General features: G+C 49.7%; 1 protein-coding gene across 2 annotated transcripts in view; it reads right to left on the reverse strand.

Annotated features, from left to right (window-relative positions):
• Abtb3 (ankyrin repeat and BTB domain containing 3) overlaps positions 1-21,714 on the reverse strand; it is a 184,648-nt gene extending 162,934 nt beyond the window's left edge. For both annotated transcript variants that reach the window (XM_051139718.1, XM_051139717.1), the window contains exon 1: positions 19,992-21,714. In XM_051139718.1, coding sequence (XP_050995675.1) covers positions 19,992-21,138 — 1,147 coding nt within the window. In that variant the 5' untranslated portion in view covers positions 21,139-21,714. The remainder of the gene's footprint in view (positions 1-19,991) is intronic.
• Between the last annotated feature and the right edge of the window lie 343 nt (positions 21,715-22,057).

A 22,057-nucleotide genomic window follows, 5' to 3' on the forward strand; every position in this document is an offset into this window, starting at 1 on the left:
TCCAGGAAGAGCCAGGCATAGCCACAAGCGTCAAAGAGCATCCAACAGTGTAAGGTATGGGCAACTGTGCGGCTGGAAAGCAGTATGACCCAGGGAGCTGGCCTGGAGCAAGAGTGAGGTTGAGACTTGTCCAAACCCCAAAAATCTCCTCCTGAGGCTGGCAAGAGTAGGGCTGCTCTGGGCTGCACGTCCTGGTGCAGGTAGCTTTACAACCCCCACGTCTGCCATTCTTAAGGTAGTCACATAGCTTGGTGGCCAGGCTATAGGTTAAACTTCCCCCTCTCCCTGTAAGGACATATCCAGCAAGCACCTGGAATTCCTCTTCATGCAAACAAATCATTTCCAGCACCTTGGCCCCAGCCAATGATATACACTCACCCCAAATACCTATGCACTCCCCAAGGCTTATACAGCCCTTGTACCCCACTGCCCAATAAAGAAAGCTGTCTTGCTAAAATTTGTCTCTAGCGAAGGCTATTTCTCTTGTATGCACATGGACTGAGATCCTACCTAATCCACCCACCCCGGCTAAGCTTTACTCCATCCAGTCCAGCATAGCGGTGCTCAATGATGCCTGGGTACCCCCAAGCACAAAAACAGACCCAAAGTGGCAGGCAATGCACTCCCAAGGTGCCTTTCAGACAGCAAGCAAGAGAGTGGAAGCCCAGAGAAGGGAAAGAGATGCAGGATAGAGTTGGAGAGCAAGGCTAAGAGGGCAGGGATAGAATCAGCCCACTTAGGTACCTTGAGCAGAAGCTTGGAATTAGGAATGCAAGTGGGGATGGGGGTGTCTGTTGTTGAGAAGCTCCTCTGAGGCAGGATCATGGGGAGCCAGGTTGAAGAGCTTGCATTTGACCTGCAGCCATTAAGGGATGACCCATGATGGACTAGGATGGGGAGAGGGAAGAAGGCTAAAGGAAGGCTCTAGTAAGAAGGTTGCTTGTGGTCCAGAGGTCCCTGGGGTATTCTGAGTAGGGGCAGTGAACGGGGCTCACTGGACAGCATGGCTCTTGGACAGCATAGCAGATGGAATAAGACTGGTAGTGGAACTGTGGGATCCTTCCATCTAAGAGCCTTTCTGGAGGGACTGAGCAAGCATGTGGTCTCCTCTTCCCTCCTGTTCTCCTCCTTCAGATGAGCACCGTAGATGTCTCATCTTCAGAACTGTCCCCCTATGGCATACCCACCCATTCCCTTGGATACCTAGCTTGGCTGAGGACAGGTGCTCAGCACGGTCTTGCTATTTCTCTTTAGCAGATTTTGACTTTCACCAACACTGGATGGTTCCACAAATGCACATGGGGATGTGTAGGTTTGCAGGGACTCACTAAGAAGAGGTTTGTTCTAGCTTGTTTTTCTGTTTGCTGTGATCAAAACACCAACCAAAAGTAACTTGGGGGAGGAAAGGGTTTGTTTCCTCGTAGAAGCTAATATCCACCATTGGGTGAAGCCAGGGCAGGAACTCATGGCAGGAACCTGGAAGCAGGAACTGAGGTGGAGACCATGGAAGAATATGCTTACTAGCTTGCTTCTCTTGGTGCCCATGACTACTTTCCTTAGACAACCCAGGCCCACCTGCCATGGGATGGTACCACTTACAGTGGGATGGCCACATTTATTAGTGATCAACAAAACACCCCCACAGACATGCCCAGAGGCCAATACGATGGAGGCAGTTCTTCAATTGAGGTTCTCTCTTTTCAGGTTTGTCAAGATAATAAATAAAGCTAACTATGGCAGGATTCGATCCTGGGAGCCCTATGGGGAAATCTCCCACCAAGGTTTTAGCAGCAGGGGATTGGGAGGGATGGAGGGAGGGATTTCCTGCCAGGTATTTGTCTCTCCTGCTCTCTACAATGAGATATTGGCTCGACATGGTCAGGGCTCTTACAGGGCTCTCATAGCCCTGAGAGCTATGCCAGGGCTCTAGTAGATTATGAAAACAAAAAGCCACACCACAGCCCCCCTTCCTGTCCCCAGGTGTCTGAAGCCAGACATGTATGAGTTTAGATGCACAGACTTCACTGTGCCCTCACAGGAAGGGAGGAGGCAGGAAGGAGCTTCTGGTTCTGTTTGGTCCCAGTTTTGCACTAGATTCCGTTAGACAGCTAGAGTGTGTAAATGTATTCATGTTGTGAGGTGTTGACAATGCCTCAGTTGGGGAAGGGAATTCTGGGAGGAACCTGTCTCGGGCTAACCTCTACCGGGCTCCTTGATGTTGAAGCAAAGAACCGTTTTGTTTCACAGAGCAACTTGGTTCTTGGGCCCAAGAGAAAAGCCAATACTTTCAATAATCATCATCAACCACTGTGAACTGCAAAGCCAGAATCAATAACGGCAGTGAAGTGGCCAAACTCTTAGTGTGAAGTCAACAGACATCCATAGCCACTCCATTATGTTTTGAAAAAATATAAAGACTGCTTAAATTTCGCTCAATTTTGCATGGATTCCGAGGATTCGTGACCATGCCAGGAAAATCAGAGCTTCCTCCATCATGCAAGAATATGCTCGTGCAGTAAATAATGCACCAAGCAAAACGTCAAACATTGTTTTCGGTCTTCACCATGAATACAATTGGGTGTGCTTGTTGGAGGTGAAGGTTTATGAAGACCTCCACGTTTCCTCCATGACTGTATTACAACATACCTCAACCTGTATTACAACATAACTCAACCTGAATTCAAAAAAATACAACGTATTAGTCAGGGTTCTTTAAATGAACAGAACTGATAGGCCGAATCTCTATATAAATCTATAGAGAGAGACAAAGAGTATTTATTTGAATGGCTTACATACTGCAGTCCAGATGGTCCAAAAATAGGCAACTACCAATGGAAAGTACAAGAAACAGTCGCTATTCAGCCCACAAGGCTGGGTGCTTCCTTTGGTCTTCAGTATATGCTGAATTCCTGAGGAAGTGGGCTGTAATGACAGCAAATGGGATGGACTTGCTGTAAGAGCGAAGGCAACCAAGGAGCTTCCTTCTTTCATGTCCTTTCTATAGGCTTCCGCCAGATAGTATGGCCCAGATTAAAGATGGATCCTCCTTCCTCAAAAGATCTTGTTTAAAAGTGGGTCTTCCCACTTCAAATGGTTTAATTAATAATTTTTTTAAAACCTCATAGGTGTAGTCAAGTTGACAACCAAGAATAGCCATCAATATATTGAGTCAGACTTCAGGTAATTCTGCTAAGCTAATACAGGCACTTGTGTATATGTGCTTGCACACTCGTGTGTAAATGCAAACACAGTACATGCACCCACGGATGTGCAAAGCATGTATACATACACACACAGCAATGCCCACACATCTGTGAGCATGTATACTTACATACACACAGGAACACAGCACATGTATGCATACACACAGGTACATTTCTCTCTCTCTCTCTCTCTCTCTCTCTCTCTCTCTCTCTCTCTCTCTCTCTCTCTCTCTCACACACACACACACACACAGGCACAGTGCATGTGCCCATGACCGCATACAGTCCATACACACACATTCATAAACACATATACATTTGCATACGAAGACACAATACATGTGTGAAAATAGATGCACGTGCATACACCCACCTGTACACACAGAGAGAAAACATGCATGCACATTCATGAGCACACACTCAGGCTATTTTCTGTACTCCAGCAATACTAATACTTCCCAATGGTTCATCCAAATGGAAGCACACAGCTGTTCCTGATAGCTTCCAGGATGGATGCACAGCCAGTCACCCGCTTCACCTGCCACAATAAATTCCTTTTCCCTTACGGAAAAAAACCCAGCGAGTGATTGAAAACCACAACAGAGACTTCATGAACATGATGCAGAAGAATTCTGGTGTGTGACAGTCTCCTTAATTCCTATCTACAGAGTGAAAACAAAAGTAGATGACTCTTGCTGAGCCAGCTCTGTTTGTCAGTGCCCAGCACAGTGTGGGCCAGTTTAGCATGTCGACAGAAAATGGATTGCACACCAGACTCCACGCGCCTCTGCGTATGTGTCTTCCATCAGGAGGAATCTGATCAGAATGGACCTGGTTCTTCAAGAAAGGCCGGCAATGGGGAAAAGCCCAAGGAGCCCGAGATGGTGGTGACCCATTCTTTGTAAGCCAATGGAAAGGCAGCTCGCTCAGGGGCCCTCAGGAGGGCACCACAGAAACTCCAATGCTGATCTTGAGGTTTCCTCCCTTACCAGCCCCTCTCTTCTTTCAGAAAGCATGTATCAAGGGTTCCCTGATCATCAAGAAGTTGCACCTAAGACCCAAATTGAGCTGTCTTCAGGGTTTTTGCCTCTCACTGCCAAAGAAAGAAGGGCAGATGCCTTTGGAGCCACAGAGATTGCAATGCTGGGTAGAGGGTGTCCACCATCTGGCTAAGGTCAATGGTATGTCCTGACCATTCTTCAGATGAGGCCACTGGGGATCTCCCCAACATAGGATGCGCCATCTGGGTTCCCAAAACATCTGAGCCCCAGCAATGTGCAAAAGTACTCAAAGACCATAGATCCAAGAGACCATATTGACACGGTAGCTGATTCTGAGTCAGTGTGGTGTCATCATTCATTCAGAGAGTAGGTCCAAAGAAACAACAAAGGCTCTTCTCTTTCTGTTCTTCAAAAAGAAGCAAGTTCAGAAATGCAGAGTTTTCCAGGGCTGAGAACTCAGAAACAGAGAGGCAGAACCCAGCTGGCCACCTAGGCCATGGTTAGAGAAAGATTCTTGGGTTAGCCATCAATCAAGCCCCAAAGACTAAGTTGGCACTCTTCTAAATGTTGGGGAGACAGCAGTCAGTGTGTTAAACAAATCCCTACTTTGCTGAATTTGCATGCATAGCCCCATTCACTCGCTGAACGAATATGGCTTAGTGCCTACTGTGTGCCACGTGTGTAGTAGTGGGAGCAAGGTGGCCGGCAGATGTTAATTACTAGTTTAAACTGATTAAGTACTGTGACACAATTAGGAGTATACCAAGCCCTTAATGCTGTTTATTAAGTCTTTATAAATAATAGGGCATTTATAGCCCCCCAATCACTGAGGTGGCCACACTGCTGAGGGAAGAAACTGCATCTTCAAGAGAACCTTCCCAAAGCAGCACAGCTGGCAAAGGACAGTGCTGAGACTGAAGCCAGACTACCTCACCACAGACTGATGGTGGTTTAAAAAAAAAACAAAAAACAAAAAACCAACCAGATCAGACAGTTCTGCGGATAAATAACTTAAGCTCCATGCATCCCGGTGGCCTCAAGTCCCCTGTTTGCTTGCATCAGGGTCTAGGAATCAGGACTGACCCTGTCTGTTCAGCCACAAAACTTCTTAGGATGAAAAGCAAACATCCCCAAGTTCCAGAGGCAAGCCGATTTTTAAAAGACAGGCTTCTTAGAGCCACAGATGCTGCTGCCGGCCCTGACAAATGACAGCAAGCACATTGGCTTGGAAGGTTGAGCAGCAGTGTCTGGCTGGACAGGGCTATTTTTGGTTCAGAGATGACTTTGATGAGTTCTGCCTCCGCTCCCTGGAATCAGAAGTGCCACCTGGGGCACAAGGATGTGGCACGGAAGGGGGCACATTCCTTCCCTGCATCCGATGAAAGGCAGAATCCCCTAAGGACCAGAAAGCGTCTCCTATTTTGAAACACCTAGCTGTTTGAAGCCACCAGCTCGGTTTAGTCCCAATAGTGGGTCTCTTCCATGTATCTATTTATTTTTTCCAACCTGGAGCTCTGTCAGAGGGTTCCAAGTTCAGAATCCACCTCTCTCTCTTTCCTTCCCAAAGCCTCTGGCCCAGTTACTTCTGGGAGCCTCGGCATCATGATGTGGGGTTCCCAGCTTAAGTATCCAGAGCCTCTGGGATATTAGAGGCCAGTGCTTTCAACCTGAGTGTCTGTCCAAAGACCCAGTAACAATAAAATATACGGGAGAGGAGTGAGCCTGGTCAGGGGGTGTCCGGGGTGGGGGCTGGGAGCTTCTTTGCCTCCCCTCACTCCCGAAGTCCCTACAGCCCTTTTATGGAGCTTGGGAATGATGAAGCCCATAGAACAAGCATCATGGGTGACAAACAGAGGGCACGCCCCCTCCACCCTTTTGAGAAGCATAGCAAGCATCCTTTGGTTCATGGCAGATGGTGTGGCTCTGATGAGCACACAGCTGCTCCTTCCTCGGTTCTGAAGCTGCCGATAAGGACCAAGGCAGAAACACTCTCACCGCATGGGAATCCATTGATACTTCCCTGCCACCTGCCCTTTCTTCTCCAAGAAAGCCCAAACTTCTGTGACCAATGGATCACTCTGTGCCTCTTCTCAGTTGCTTGAGCTGCCTTCCCTTGGTTGGTCCTCCCCTCTGGCCTACCTCATTCTAGGAAGAGCATTGTTCCTGGTCCTCCTTTTCCTACACTCACTCCTATGCTGGCCTCGTCCTGCTCCATGACCATAAGAGACTTCTGAGCTTGGAATTTCTGTCTCAACCTCCAGACATCCTCCTCCCCTGCCCGCCCCCCCACCCCCCCCCCACCCCGAACCCTGCCCATGAGTGTTGTCTGCCAATGAGAACATCTCCCTCCAAATGTGTGAAAAGTAGCCCACATCTAGCCCAAAAATGGTGTCTGCAGAAGACAGTAGCAAGGATGGGGCAAGACAGGAAGGGACTCTGAACCAGAGCTGCCAAGAGGCAAGGACTCCCTGCTCTCCTCTCCTCAACTCATTGCTCTTTGGGCACCAACACCAGTCTCTTGGGGGAGCGGGAGTTGGAAGGCAGTCACATACTTGCCATACCCTCCCTGGCAGGCTTCTTGAGGGCCTGTGTCATCACTGTGATCCAGGAAGGAGGCTGACAAGGAGCACTACTGAAAGCTCAGTGCAGTAAGCACCCTCACCCCAGATGCCTCTCTCTTCCCTGGCACTGCTCTGACCTTACTTCATAACCCAAACGGTTTTGTCCACACCAAACACACATGGCTCTGTGGACCTCACCTCAGGGGCCATTGCCACAGGCACAGCTTCCATGTGGAGAATAAACTAAACCCATCCTGACCTGCAAGAGGCGAGTCTGCCTTGGCTCAGGTCAGGGGAGGGGTGGAAGGTCAAAAGAGGGAGTGGCTGGCAGTTGAGCTTCCTAGAGGCGTCAAGAAAGAGAGAAGTGACAATTCATGTTTAGACTCCTTATAAGCACCACAGCTCCCTGGGTGGTACCTTGTGCTGGATCAGAGACAAACAATAAGACATGCCACCCAAGCAAAAGCAGTTAATCCGTGCGACCTCTGCTGCTAAGGTAGTCACAGTTCTTGAAAGGTTTCAGCATCGGGCACGACTGGTTCTTCACAGACGTCACTCCAGAAGGCTCAGCAGACATCTACTGATGCCTGCACAGGTCTGTGCTCATGTCCTCTGTGAGATGGAAACCAGAGTGGGAGGGGCCAGTGGGAATGGAAATCCATCCTCACAGATGCTGTCCATATCACAGGCTCTGCTTCCTGGAAGTGATCAGGAGACAATGGATGGTGGTCCCATTCCTAGGAGACGATGAGCTGGGAGTCCGGCAGCATGGGAGTCTGGTTCCATCTCAGCCTGGTGGTATTGATCAAGGCAATGTCTCACCCTAGGCCTCAGTGTCTCCATTAGCAGTGCTGACACCTGGCCCATATGCTTTCTTGGGATGAGAAGAGGGAAAGGCTGTTGGAGGCCCTTGGGACCTGAGACTGATTGGTTGTCTCATCCACTCTGGGCAAACGCCTAAAAGATTGTCTTCATACCAGATGGAGGACGGCAGTAGCTAACTGGTCTTCCCACATTCAGCCTCTCCTCCCAGAATTCTCTGCATTGTGACCAATACTAGCTTTCTACAACACAGATTTAATCATAGTCTCTCTCTCTCTCTCTCTCTCTCTCTCTCTCTCTCTCTCTCTCTCTCTCTCTCTCTCTCTCTCCTCCTAAAGTGCTTTTCAAGGGTCTGGGTAAAGTATTTGCTACACAAGCACAAAGATCTGAGTTGAGGTCCCCAGAGTTCACATTAAAAAAAAAAATCCAGGTATGGTGCTGGCTGGACTACTAGCCCTGGGAGTCACCTGAGTAGGCTTAGGTGGGAAGTTCTCTGGAGCCAGCCTCGCTGAGTCACTGAACTCCAGGTTAAGTGAGAGACCCTGCCTCAAAAACTAAGTTGGAGAATAATGAAGGAAGGCAGCAGACAACATCGACCTCTGAGCTCCATAAATACGTGCACCCTCACACAGACAGGCACATATATGAAGAGGTACACACACACACACACACACACACACACACACACACACACACACACAAACACACAAACAAACACACTTTTTGAGGCCTTCCAGAGACCCCAGAAAAGAGACTTAATTTGGCAGCTACTTGGTCTAACCTTTATTTTTCTCCCTTCAATCCTCTCTTTTCCCATTCTAGCCACACAAGCTCCTCTTCCGTCCCACTAAGGCGCCCCTCTGCCACAGGTCTTTTGCACATGCTTTTCACACCTGCAGAAAACTCTCCCACCCTCTCCAAACAAACTTGGCTTGCTGAAACCTTACTCAAGCTTCGCTTTCTTCCCAGAGGCCACACCCCACATCCTTCTAAGCATACCAGTAACTTTAACAGAGACTCACAACCCACTGACCCTCTCAGTTGTATCAAGAGCCAAGATGCAAATTCACATCGGCATTATCATTTTTGATGAACGAACTAAATTTGTCACAAACCCCACAAGCCACAGGAAGGCAGCGATCATGTTGCCTGATATCTAACCAAGCACTGTGGAGTCAGCCATATGGAACAGAATAAAGCCACCAATTCCTACATGCCAGGCACCTCCCAAATGCCCTAAGAGTTATGCTTCTGAACAAGAGAAGACAGCCATGGAGAGGCTGGGTGGCTTACCCTCTATCTCAGTCAGTAAGAGTTTGAATCCCAGAAGCCTGATTACTTTTACACTATTTAAGAATCTTTCCCCCAGAGGACACGGGGGCTTGGGCTGTATAGTGTCATGTGCTCCCATATATGGCCATCAGGGTTGAGAAGTCATGCCCTGTTGGTTACTCTGAGGGTCTTCCCAAGGGTCTCTTAATAGTTCCTGGGATTCGGTTCTCACCACTAGGGTTACTGATGGTAGCAGGGGCAGCTCACACCAACAGCTGAACTTAGCGGAGCCTTAGTTTCTTCTCCAGAAACATGGAGGACTGAAATACACATTTCACAAGATGTATCTGAAGTTGAAACAGGGTCATCTGGAATATGTGGAAAGCCTAGACTAGGACCTGGTCCAGCAAGCAACAGTTTCCCTCTTTGAACAGAAGGCATGGGATGCCCAGAGGAAAAAGGCAGGGACTTGATAGAACCTTCCTGAGCTTCTTGGGATCTGAGTCCCTCAAACCTGTATCCTCCCATGCCTGAGAGCTTCGTAGTCCATCACTGGTAAGTCACTTCCAGTTCAGGGAGACACTATCAGTAATAATAAAGATAAAGACAGCAAGCCAGGCGTGGTGGCGCACGCCTTTAATCCCAGCACTCGGGAGGCAGAGGCAGGCGGATCGCTGTGAGTTTGAGGTCAGCCTGGTCTACAAAGATAGCTCTGGGACAGCCAGGACTGCAAGAGAAACCCTGTCTCAAAAAACAAACAAACAAAAGATGGAGACAGCAGCCATTAAATGTGTGTTGTGGGTGAGAGCGCAGCATAAACATCTCCTACTTACTGTAACACACTGGTCTTCATTCACATCCTTAAGGAAGTACAGAGAGAGTGACACTCAGCCTGGCCACTTGCACGCTGTGTCACCTTAGGCAAATTCGCTAAACTTTCTGTTCCTCAACTTCCCGATCTGAAAAATAGGCTTGGTAATAACACCTATTTACAGGTATTGAAGTGGGTAGCTATCTAAAGCATTTATGCCCCCTCTGAGAGTGTAATATTGGGGTTAGAGTCGTTAGCTGCTTATCAAGAGGCCACAATTCCCAGACCTTTTGCATCTAGTTAAGACGGCAGCGTGTTAAAGTAGTGGTCACTGGCATAGAGGAGGGATTGATATATGCATGCTCAGGATGGCCCTGTCGGCATATAAGCAGCTGGCCTCCAGGTTGCTTAGCAACCTCCAGCATCATCACCTGCCCTCCACAAGGTGTGGGCCCAGGATATAAAAGGACAACCCTGCCACCCTCTGCTCTCTTACTTTGTCTCTTACTTTACCTCTCTCTTTCTCTCTTTCTCTCTCTCTCTTTCTCTCTCTCTCTCTCTCTCTCTGTTTCTCTCTCTCTCTCTGCCTGTCTCTCTGCCTCTGTTCCCCTGGGGTGCCCCTCCCTCCCTCCCCCACTTCCTTCTCTCCCATGATTCTACAGTAAATCTCTCCATATTCACATCTGTTGCATGCTATCTCATTTTTAATCCTAACAGACCCCACAAAAAACAAAAAACAAAACAAAACAAAAAACCTCCTGTGCAACAATTCTGTTGTTCTCACTCCCATCATCAGTTGGACTTGATGTGAAAAAGGAAACAAAAATTTGTTCGTGCTTTTTGCAATGCAAAGGGTGTGTGTGTGTGTGTGTGTGTGTGTGTGTGTGTGTGTGTGTGTGTGTGTGTGTTAGGCAAATGCTCTACCACTGAGCTACACTGCAGCCCAGAAGACAATTTTATTGTGTTCTGCCCCTAGGATATTAGGACTTACCTGATAAATCAGTTAGTCTTGCTCTAGCTAACACAGAAATTGTTACCAGAAGTGAGGTGCTTAACATACGCAGCGTTATTAGAAGGCAGAACACTGGAGCCCCACGCTATGCAGTAGCTCACCTGTCACCTGTGGTAACGTAGACATCAGGACCAATGCCCAGTGAGCCGAAGCTCTGTGGAAGGAGGCTAGGGAAATAACGGTAATAGAATGTGGTGATGAGCTCCAACTGGGCTCATCTGAGGCATAATAAGCCAGTTTGCAAGTCAAATTAGAAAGGAATAGTGGAGAGGTGGAGGAGATAGCAATTTCTAGACACCTCCCCCCCCCCAAACCATAAGAGGAAAGATTAAGAAGACTTGTAAGCGAAATGATACAAGCTTAGGGTTGTAAACCTATAAACCTAATAGCTTCAGTGTGTTCGCCATGAACTTGAGAAAGAGAGAGAAGTAGAGGATGGGAGGGGATGATGTGTAAAGAGGCAAAGCATGATCCAGGCTATAAAATGTGATGCAGAAAATAACTCTGCGTGTAGATACCAACACTCTGGGTGTCTGCTAGACGGGGTTTGAGCATCCACCAAGGGTGCTTTGCGATTAAAATCTTGTTTCCCAAGATGGCACTTCTGAGAGGTGGGACCTAGTTGAAGAGCCTTGAGTCACTGCCTTTGGCGGGTAGCCGAGTGAACCCTTTGGTAGTTCACCTAAGAAGGATTTAAAAACCCCAAGTTTAGTTCCATCTCTCATCTTTATCGTTGGCTTAAAAGGTGACCCCCCTACCCCCCACCCCCCTCCACCCTCCACCCCACCCCCCACCCCCCGTTTCCCCAACTCCAACAGAAATCTTAACCATTGATATCTTGCTATTGCAATTTCCATGCAGTTCTTGACAGAAGGGAGAGACAATACAGGCACCAAGACCCCCGCATGAGTTAAATAAACCTTTTTTCTTTGTAAATGTAGCTGCTTCCTGTATTTCAGCACAGGGACTCAAAGCAGACTACTACAATGGCATTGACGACAATCCCACTGAATTGCATGGGCAAGACTCTCTAAGCTTGGGTTTTAAAGGTCTTATTGTGAGGGCCCCGAAGTAATCCAGGTTACCTAAAAGTTCAAGGGAAGGAACTACAAAAGATCTAGAGCCTTTAAAAAGGCCCCTACCTTGCAAGACCCACTTCAAGTGTGGCCAAAAGAAGAATAAAAGGAGAAAGAAAATCCTCACGCCGGCTAGAGCTGGGAGTGGGAACGAACCAGCAAATGCTTCCCAGAGAGCAGAATGCAGGCCTAATCCAAAAATGTCATCCATGGCCACGCATGCAGGGCTTAGCTGGCAAGCTCTCGGAACCACTTAAGGACCAGCTGAAGGAGAGATAAACCTGTTTTTTAGGATCCCAAGTGCGGGATTGAAACGGTCTTGTGAGAGAACAGGTGAGGTTAATCCACTTAAAAAACCCACCACCTCGTGCGGGAGCTTGATTGTTGCCAGCTGAAAAGATCCCATGAACAGACTCTGGGAGGAGATATATAAATGAGCCCAGAACTGGAGGCAGGGCTTTTTGGAGACTTGGGATAGTTTTGGCTGTTCGTCGCTGTACTTTGAGACACTCCTAGAGAGAACCGCTCGAGGGAAGGCTTCGAGGCTCTAGCTCCTCCTGAGGTTCTGGGTTCTGGTTACTCTAGGTTCCAGCAGAAGAAATCCTGCTGATTGTAGCAGGAGAATCGTAGCTCATAACTGATATCTTTATGGTTTTATTATTGTGTCTATTAATCCTCATTTCCTATTGTTTTGGTTAGTCGGGTTATAAGTGACGTATGCTCCGTCACTAAGTTGTTAATAAAATATATTGGTTAAGAAAATTGAGCCTACAACCAGTCACTGGCCTGGGTCTCTCACTAGTCCCTTTTCTAAGAGTGAGTTTCAGTGTGATTATTCCACTCTATTGCAATACGGTACGTGAGTGCAGATAGGTGGGTATAGCGCAGATCATCTTGGCTTATAGGTCCCTAAGCTATGATTAGTCCCATTAAGTGCAGTAAATGGGACTGAGCATTATTCAAAGATCTCAAATACTAAGTCAGGAGCCGTGTTCAGAGGGAAGAGAAAAGGATGCGAAGACAGGCAAGCGTATGCCCGGTGACGAGACCGATGTGGCTAGAGGTGGCTAGTGACACGAACAAGGGGACCTGTCCTGTGAGCAGCTGTCTTAAGACCCCCCTCATTTGGCCACGCTTCCCCAGTCTGCTGGCTGGAGGAATGCAAAGGAGCCGCTACTGAGGAACCAAAGCAAAACTCCTTCCGTATCCCATGGGGCTCCTGACTCCTCCAGGCCACGTTTCACCCAATCAGAGAGCTTAAGTGGACAAGAACGGCTTTTTACTGCGATTTGGAAATTGTCTTTTATAACAGCTGATGCAAATGTAACAATTATAATGCGTGGAAGTGATTAAAACAAGTGCCTGGTGCGTGATAAGTGCTGCAGGTGTAGCTATTTTTTCCTAGAGTAGACACCCAGTTTACAGATGAGAAACCTGGGGCTGACAGGGATGTCTGACCCCAGAGTCAATTTACAGTCAGTGAATGGTAACCAGACCCATTTTGCGAGCTTGTTTTCTGCCTCAAGGCTACAGGTAACAACAGATTTAGGACTCAGGAATTTTCTTCTATTCAGAGGCCATCAGGCACCCCACCTGTGACCTCAAGCCTCCAACTGACCCTTCACTGTTTTATTAGGTCATTACTAGGACGCTTCATGAAACACCCCAACAAGGAACTGACACGCCTGCACCAAAAACCAAATAACCCTCTACTGACCCAAATTCCTGGTTTTAATTTACAAAGAGCCAGTTAATTAAAAATGTGCCCTGAGAACAAAGGCACCGATCAGTGGGACTCTTGAGACAGCTTTGCTGCCTCCCCAAAGACAAGGAGACATTTTCTCCGGCAGAACCGCATACAACACAGAACAGCCCAACCAGGAAGCGCCCTACTACACAGCTGGCATTTTCAACAGACCAGATCGGGTCTAATGCTGTAATTGTCCTTCATGGTAGTTTTGCGTTTCCTTCAGTTTTTTAAAAAAAAAATTTACTATTTTTTAAATTTTATTATTATTATTTTAATTTATTTTCTGTTTTGTTTTTACATTTCAAAATAGGGTTTCTCTGTGCAACCTTAGCTGTCCTGGACTCAGTTGGTTTGTAGACTAGGCTGTCCTTGAACTCACAGAGACCCGCCTGCCTCTGCCTCCCCGAGTACTGGGATTACAGGTGTACTCCTTCAGTTTTTAAAAATGTGTGTTTTTCTTTTCTATGTGATCCTCATCATAAAGATAAAAACAAACAAACAAATAACAACAACCACCTCCTCCCACAAAAACAAAACAAAACAAACAAACAAAAAAAAACCCAAACCCTAACAATAACTCACCTGCTAGAAGACAGAGGAACCAAGATTGGAAACTGGCTGTTTCTTAGCAGAAAATTCTTCTCTGATTTGGACAAATTACACTGCCTCTTCCTTCCTTCCCTGCAAAGTTTTCTGCATGTATAACAAAGGTTCATGCAAGGATCCCTGTGGCTTTTGGGGGGGGGGCATGTCTTGCTTTTGCCCTGTAGGGTATCTTACAATACCGAGAAATGCACAAAGCCAAATTTCATGATGGGATGAACTCTGGCAAGTATCAATAGATACCTCTGTTGACGTAAGGGGGCATTTCCATCACTCAGAAGTTCCCTGGTGCACCCTCACTAAAGATTTTTAAAAATGAAACACAGTAAGATTTTTCCTTTTAGTCACAACAACCTTCTGGTGACTTTGGCCACGGAGGTATGCTCACAGGTCAGTGCCTGAAGTAGGTACACTGACCTATATGATCCTGAGAGAGAGACAGAGAGACAGAGAGACAGAGAGACCCACACCTGTGGGCTCCCTCCACACTGAGCGTATGGGGGCATCCATGCAGTGTGAGAGAGAAAGGACATACTACAACGCCAGGCTATCATCACGCTGCCACCGTGACCTGAGGCCCGCCCCCCTCCCACGCACCAGACTGACAACCTCAGGACGAACAATCTCACCTAATTACTAACCTCATTTTACAGTCGAGGGCTGTGCCTGGAACTCCCAAGAACAAACACCTAGAAAAAAATGGCAGCCTTGGAATCCAAATCCAGGACGTGTGACTCGGGACGCTGATATGATAGCAACAGCCCTTACAGAGGAGAGGCTACATTTGACATCCCTAAAGACTGGATGAGCTGACTACATTCATTTAGTCAAGAAGCAATAGAAAGTATTTCACAGTGTGCCAGGCATTCCGAAGGGAACTAGGACCAAGACACGGGATGACGGGGTGCAGAGAAGGCGCTGCTTCCTCTAGAGGAGGCCAGGTCGCAGGTGAGCCAGGACTTCAAGCTTCAGTGGAAAACAACTAGTTCTGAGGGCATTTAAGATCAATGATTAATGACCAAAGCCTTCTGCCCCCTTCTTATTTTTAGCGTTAGTGGAATGGACTGAGTCAAATGCTCACGCCCCACAGAAACCCATCAGTGTCTGGTGTCTCTTCTCTGCTGCTCAGGCTCTACAAAACACCTACAAAGCGACACAAGAAAACCTGGGTCTGAAGAGTTTTATTGCAGTACAAAAACAAAGGGCATGGTCCAGAGCCCCGCCCCGCTGATGCTGGCGCCCAAGCCCCGCCCAGCTGATGCTGGGACCGAAGCCCCGCCCAGCTGATGCTGGACCTACACCCCTCTCAGTTGATGCTTAGACACAAGCTCTGCCCAGCTAGTGCCAGGCCCATTGTGCTCTGTTTTCTGAACCCAGTCCCACTAGTTTCATGATTTCCCGCCTTAGCAGCTTACTATTCAAATCTGAAGGAGAGACAGTTGTAAGTGTGGGACAAAACTCAAAAACTTCCAAAGAGCATTCAAGAGCTGGCAAGATAGCTCAAGAGGTAGAGGTGCTCGCCACCAAGCCTAAGGGGACCTGAACTTGATCCCCACAATCTACCTGGCTGGAAGGAGTGAATTGACTTTCACAAGTGTCTTCTGGCCTACATTGTGTTAGACTGCAAACTGCTCCAAACTCACCAGCCCCAGGTGTTTGCATCCTCTGTGACTCCAAATCCCAGGTAGTCCAGCCTCACAAACTGCTCCAAGGTGGCCCGCAGTTCCCTATCCTTATAGAAGATAATGTGTTGTCCTTTATCATGTATTATCAACAGAAAGGCTGGGATGTTAGGTCTTAAAGCCAGGGTCCATGGCTGGGGTGACTACCATATCAAAGAGGGCCTGGCTACCAGGCTCTCCCAGCATCCGTCGGTCCCTACCCGTTACAGGGTATGGCTGGCATACTCTGCCCCCTCCCCTGAGCTTCTTTCGCCCAGGGTCTAGGCTGCCCTTTCCCCAGACAGCAGGAAGCAGTCTGCAGAGCATGGCACCCTCACTCCTACCCACCATTTCCATACCTTTTATAATGAACAAATAGGAGGAATGCCTGGCCATCTCGCATCTCTCAGCTCGGGCCTGCTTCACCTGTCTAGGATCTCCACTGAAGAAGCTTTTCCTACTTCAGTTTACCCTTTAACCTACCTTGGTCTCCTGGCTCTCCCCTCCCCACTCACCTTGCCCGGCCCTGGCTCAGGGTCATGTTCACTCTAGACTCTCCCAGATGTCTCTGCCGTTGGCTATGCCCCTTCCTCACATCTACAATAACCCTTGCCCTCCACCGCCCCCAGGAGCAATCATGGCCTTTCTTTTTATTTCTCTTTTTCTTTTTTTTTTTCATTTACACTAACCTCCACATGGGTGCCATGGCATCCTTGAGAGTGTAAACACACACACACACACACAGACACAGACACAGAGATACACACAGAGATACACACACAGACACATAGACACACAGGCACACACATAGACACAGACACACAGACACAGAGACATACACACAGACACACACACACACAGACACACACACAGATAAGTTAAAATGAAATTCAAGAGGCTCAAAAGGCAGTTAGCTTCTTTGAGGACACCATGCAGTTTGCTCAATTCAACAGGCATCAAGTAAGCTCTAGCTGTGTGTGTTGGGTACTCCCTTCAGCTTGGAAAATGTAAAAACACACACGATGCAGTACTGCCAGTTTAGACCAGCAGGTATAAAAGGTGTATAAACAGAAACAAAAAGAACAGCAAATTGTATGGGGTCAGTGCTCAACTGTGTGGATAATGATGTAGGATGGCCTGAAGGCAGGGAATTCATCTGCACCTGAAGTTACATGCACAGCAGCTGACCGTGCAGTCCCCTGACGTCGGCCATCTACACTCAAACAAGCAATACGAAAACAAAACAAAATGTTTCATTTGTGCTTCAGTCTCCTGAACTGTATAAAAGAGACAGTATTTTTTTTTTTTTTTTTTTTTTTTGAGACAGAGTCTAATGTAGCCCAGACCGGCCTCAAACTTTGCTATGCAGCCAAGGACAGCATTGAACTCCTCATTTTTCTACCTCCACTTCTGCATGCTGGCACTACATGACTGGGTGATTATTCGGTGCTGGAACTGAACCTGGAGCTTTGTGCGTGCTATCCAAGCACGCTGTCAGCTGAGGCACGACCCTCCCGCCTGACAGTATAGAGCTAGACAAAAGGAGCACTGAGGATCAATATATAAAGTGATCTCGGGAGCACGTTGGCTGGGGTTGCCTTTTTACCCAGTGTCTACTCAGTTCCTGGCATTTAAAAACTGTTCAATAAATATCGAAGAACAGATGAATTCACAAATGAATAAATAAGTGATGTTACCGAGTTAAAAGAGGGGAAATCCATTGTGGAAGGGGTATGGTCCTCAGTAAGGCTTGCAGGTCAGAGAGACTGCCATGCGAGCTGAGATGGCTGAAGCACTGGGCTTGGTGTTTAGTGTATGGTTTGGATGCCTGAGACATTAATCACTCATTCCTTGGCTATTCTGTATGCATGCCCAGCCATTTTGAACAAGCCCGTAGAAAGATGAAGAGATCAGGATGAAACAACAGCATATCTTGGGCCAGAAAAGGCCGAACGAAGAGCACTGAATCCCAGGAGTTAAGCTGTGTGATGTGGGGAAGTCTGTGGTGGCTTCATGGCTCGACTGCCACTCACTCACCCTGCCCAAAGCCAGCCCTGTGGTTTTCTCTCCCCTTAAATTAGCCTTACTCCAAAAGGGATAAACACACATGCTATCTTTAAAAGAGGCCAAAGATCCTAAAAGTAAAATCTATTTGAAAAAAAGGATTGGCTATTAACAGAGCCATGGGAGGGGCTGGGGATATACTGGGTATTAAAATCTGCATTCTGCAGACAAGGAGACCGGGGCCCAGAAAAGTCACCCGGAATAACCAGGTCAAGAGAATGCAGACAGAGATGAAACAGGATGATCCTGTTTGCGGACTAGGGCTTCCTTGGGGTGGGGGAGGGGCATATGAACCCCTGTAAAAGTAAAATGGGGAAGAAAAAGAACTCCAAGAGGAAGATGGGGCGTTGTGGTGCTGAGGTTACTAAGGCTTACGGGGTGACTGCAGTGGGAGACACTGGGAGCTTGCAATGGGAAGGAAATTAAGCTGGTCTGTGCTTTTAGGGTGAGGGCAATCTTCCAAACAAAGAACAATTCAAAACTTGGGGGTATTACAGGTGGATCCCCCCTCTCCATTCTGAAGAAGCACACAGGAAGCCTCAGACTTTGTCATCGAATGTTCCCATTCTCAGTGGGACATCCTGTGTACTTGCCACGTGTGCTGGTCTGTGCCTGTGCACGGCTGTGTGTCTTGGTGTCCTCTGGGGAGTATGCATTAGGGCAACAGACGACAGGGAAGAGCTCTGGTAAAGAGAGGTGAAAGAGTCTCCGGGTTCAAGGGTGAGCCTAGCCCCGCCCCCAACACACACACACACACACACACACACACACACACACACACATTAGCTTTGCTCTTTTCTTCCCCTCCCCCACGATGATCACAACCAGGTGAAGGGGATTGAGTCAGAGAGTCCATGGGGGTAAATTTACAAACGGTTAAAGCTGGAGCCTGCTGGCTCGCTCCTTCGTACACTCAACAAGGCACTTGCACACACATGCGCGGGCACACCCACACGCACACTCTTGGCACCCCAGTGGCCGAGCCAGGCCAGACGCATCTCTCCTTTGCCTTGGAGGAAACAGACAGGCTGCAACATGAATGAAATCTGCCCAGAAAGGCTGCATTTTCACTCCGACCACGCAACCGAGAGCCAAGCCGCCTGGAATACATAACAAAGTTTTATTTTGCTTTTAGAGTCTCCAGTTACTCCTCCACCATTTCCTGTGGAAAATTGAAGCTTTTGAAGTGTCTAGCTCAGGCTTTCTCAGACAGGGACCGCCAGCTCAAGCCGAGGAAAACAAGCGGCCCAGCCCCACCCGCTATGCCTCCAAGACCGCATGCATGTTCAAGCCCACCCAGCGCCCTCCAGTGGGGCGCGATGAAGGGAATTTAGAACTCCTGGAAAGGACTCCCTTAGCTGACAACCCCGCCCACCAGTCCGGATCCCTAGAGGCTCTCTTTCAATCAAGTGACAGATAGATGTAAATCGCCAGAGATAGGAATCCTTGGCCTTGTCCGTCGCTATTCCCGCCCCGCTCCCACCCTCCCATGGCCATCTGGGTTCAGGTGCTCAGAAACTGCTTCGGAAAACTTGGAGCTATGCAACGTCGCCGTCCTACCATCACCACCACCACCACCACCACACACGTACATCCACCTCCGTGAACATGTTTAGACCCACCCAGCTATACCGGTTCACCTTCGCCACCGCCAGCCAGCCACGCCTTCTTTGCGCTCCCACAGCGACCCCAGAGGGCCCGGGTCAAGCGGTAGAACTGCATGGCAGAGAAGTGAAGGTGCCTCCTCAGCCAAACTCGTGAGCACTGGACTGTGTCCCCCTTGAAGATCAAAAGAGGGTTCTAGAAGATATGCAGTAGACTCAAACGTCTCAAGCCTCATCCGAATAAGATAACATATTACATTAAATGTATACTAAAAAAGGCGTCGCGAGGGAGGCAGGCACCTCCTGCCATGGCACACGGGGGCGGAACCCTGTGTGTTCTGGTACCTTTGCTACCAGTGTCAAATACGCGGATCCCAAACTCAGGAGTGAAAAGTACAGGTTTCTAGCTGTCTCCACTCTAGCCCCCACCTCAAAGCCTGTGGACAGCGCGAGTGGCCAGAGAGATGCGGAAGGGAGACACACGAGGCAAACTTGAGCCTGGAGTTGACTGAGTGGAGTGGGAGGAAGGAGGCATTCGTACAGCCACTTACCACTGGCGTTCTTCCCACAGATGAGGTGCTGGTAGGGCTGCAAAAGCCCCCAGATTTCCGAGTCGTTGTTGACTGTGTGCTCCAGGGTCTCCAAGGTGAATTTGGGCGCTTCGTGAAGTGTATGGTGGTGGTGGTGGTGGTTGGCAGCGACAGCGGCGGCTGCGGCTGGCGGGACCGCGGTCGCAGCCGTGGCTGGCGGGGCGCAACAGCTACTGCCTCCGCTGGCGCTGCTTGCTGCGCTGCATGGGCCACCGCTCGCCGCCCCTCCTCCCGGCGTCTCGCGCTCCTTATCCGCGCCAGGGGCACCAGGGCCTGAGCCGGGGCCTGGGCCAGAACTCGAGCTGGAGCCAGGACCGGGACCGCTACAGCTACGGGGTAGCCCGGAGGCCAACACCCGCGTGTAAATATCCCGGAAGAGGCTCTCCATACAGGCGGTCAGGTAGATGGCGGCATGCTCGTGGATGCGCAGCGCCACGCGGCTGTCTACCATCCAGCGGTACACGCGGCCCACGGAGAAGGTGAGGCCGCAGCGCGCCGACTTGCCACGGCCCAAGCGGTCGCCGCCAGCGCTGCTCATGTTATAGAGGGACAGCGCGGCCAACGCGGCAGCGGTGCAGTGAGCCGCCAGGCCCCAGGACAGCACGATCTCCATGGCACTCTGGATCTCGTACTTGGTGCACTTGGCGAAGCGCAGGCTCAGGCGCTGCGCCTCTTTAGCGATGCGCACCAAAGCCCGGCTTACCAGCATCGAGAGCTTGGCCAGTGCGTCCTTGGGCAGGCTGCCGGGGGCCGCAGGGCCTGCCCTGGGATCCCGCGAGCGCAGCAGCAGCAACTCCAGTTCCTGGAGGGTCCAGGGGACCTCGTCGAGGTCCGGCAGCAGCCGCGAGCAGTGCTGACCAGCGCAGTCCAGCCCCTCGGAGTCTTCCACCAGGGCAGTGTTGACAGTGTCAAAGCTGTTGTGCCGGCTGTGCATGGAGTCAGCTAGAGGCGGCCAGCAGCTCCCGCCATACGGGGACGCCGGGTACGAGTCAGAACAGCACAGAGACAAGTTGGAGGAGCGCACAGAGTCCGCCGCGCCACCATAACCCGAGTCCAGCGTCAGATCTTCCAGCGTTCGCACCACCGGCTTCTTACCTCTTCTGGCCATCGCTGCGCCACTTCATGCTGCAGCCGCCGGGGAGCCCAGGGGAAGGAAAGGCAAGGAGCTGTGGGCACCGGGCTCCGCGGGATCAGCGGGGCTCTTCGTCGCCTAGGCTCACTTTCCCACCTGGCGTTGCCAGCAAGTGTCACTACTTTCGCCTGCCTCCGGGAGCCGTCGCCACTGGAAGATACACGGCGGACCCTGAAGTCATCTTCTGGAGTCGGTGCCAGAGCTAGGACGCACTGAGCCGCGAGCCAGGCCGGGAGGGAAGCTCCCGCCAGGACCCGCGCCTTTCATCCAAAATAAAAGTGTCTGGCCCGCTTCTCCCTGGGACCAGACAAATGCAGAAGCCTCTGAGCGCCGACCGCAGTGTCGATAAGACGGAGATCGCCCCAGATACGGCCGCCGCAGCTGGGCTGGCTTCTAGCTCTCTGCTCTGGGATACGGGCCGCGGCTCACAGAGCTCCCGCCCCGCACTACAACACCGTAGCCTGGCGGCTGCAAAACCCTACTGAGCCCCAGCAAACCCTGGCAGCCAGAGGGCGGGCGTATGCAAAGCAGGGCCGTCGAAGAGCCAATGGAATCTGACGATGCTAATTATTTGGTTTTTTTTAAAAAAAAATTTCTCCTCTTCACGCGGCCCCCGCCCCCAGACACGCCCCCTACCCCTTCCCCGGCCTTGACCAGGGCTGCGGATGGAAGAGAGCAGCGGCCTAGGAAAGCCCCAGCCCGGTGGAAACCTGGAGAAAGAGACCTGGAAACCGCCATCCTGCGACAGTCGCTCCCCTAGTTCTCGCTTTTGGAGAACTGGCAAAACGACCTTCCTGTCCTCGCTGCTCCACTCAGCGGTTCACGAAGTGTTTGCCTAAGGGTCACTTTCTATTCTAGCATTTTGGATTTCTCTTTCCCTCCCACCATCCCAAGC

This window comes from Acomys russatus, chromosome 31, assembly GCF_903995435.1.
Source record: "Acomys russatus chromosome 31, mAcoRus1.1, whole genome shotgun sequence".
Taxonomy (NCBI): Eukaryota; Metazoa; Chordata; class Mammalia; order Rodentia; family Muridae; genus Acomys; species Acomys russatus.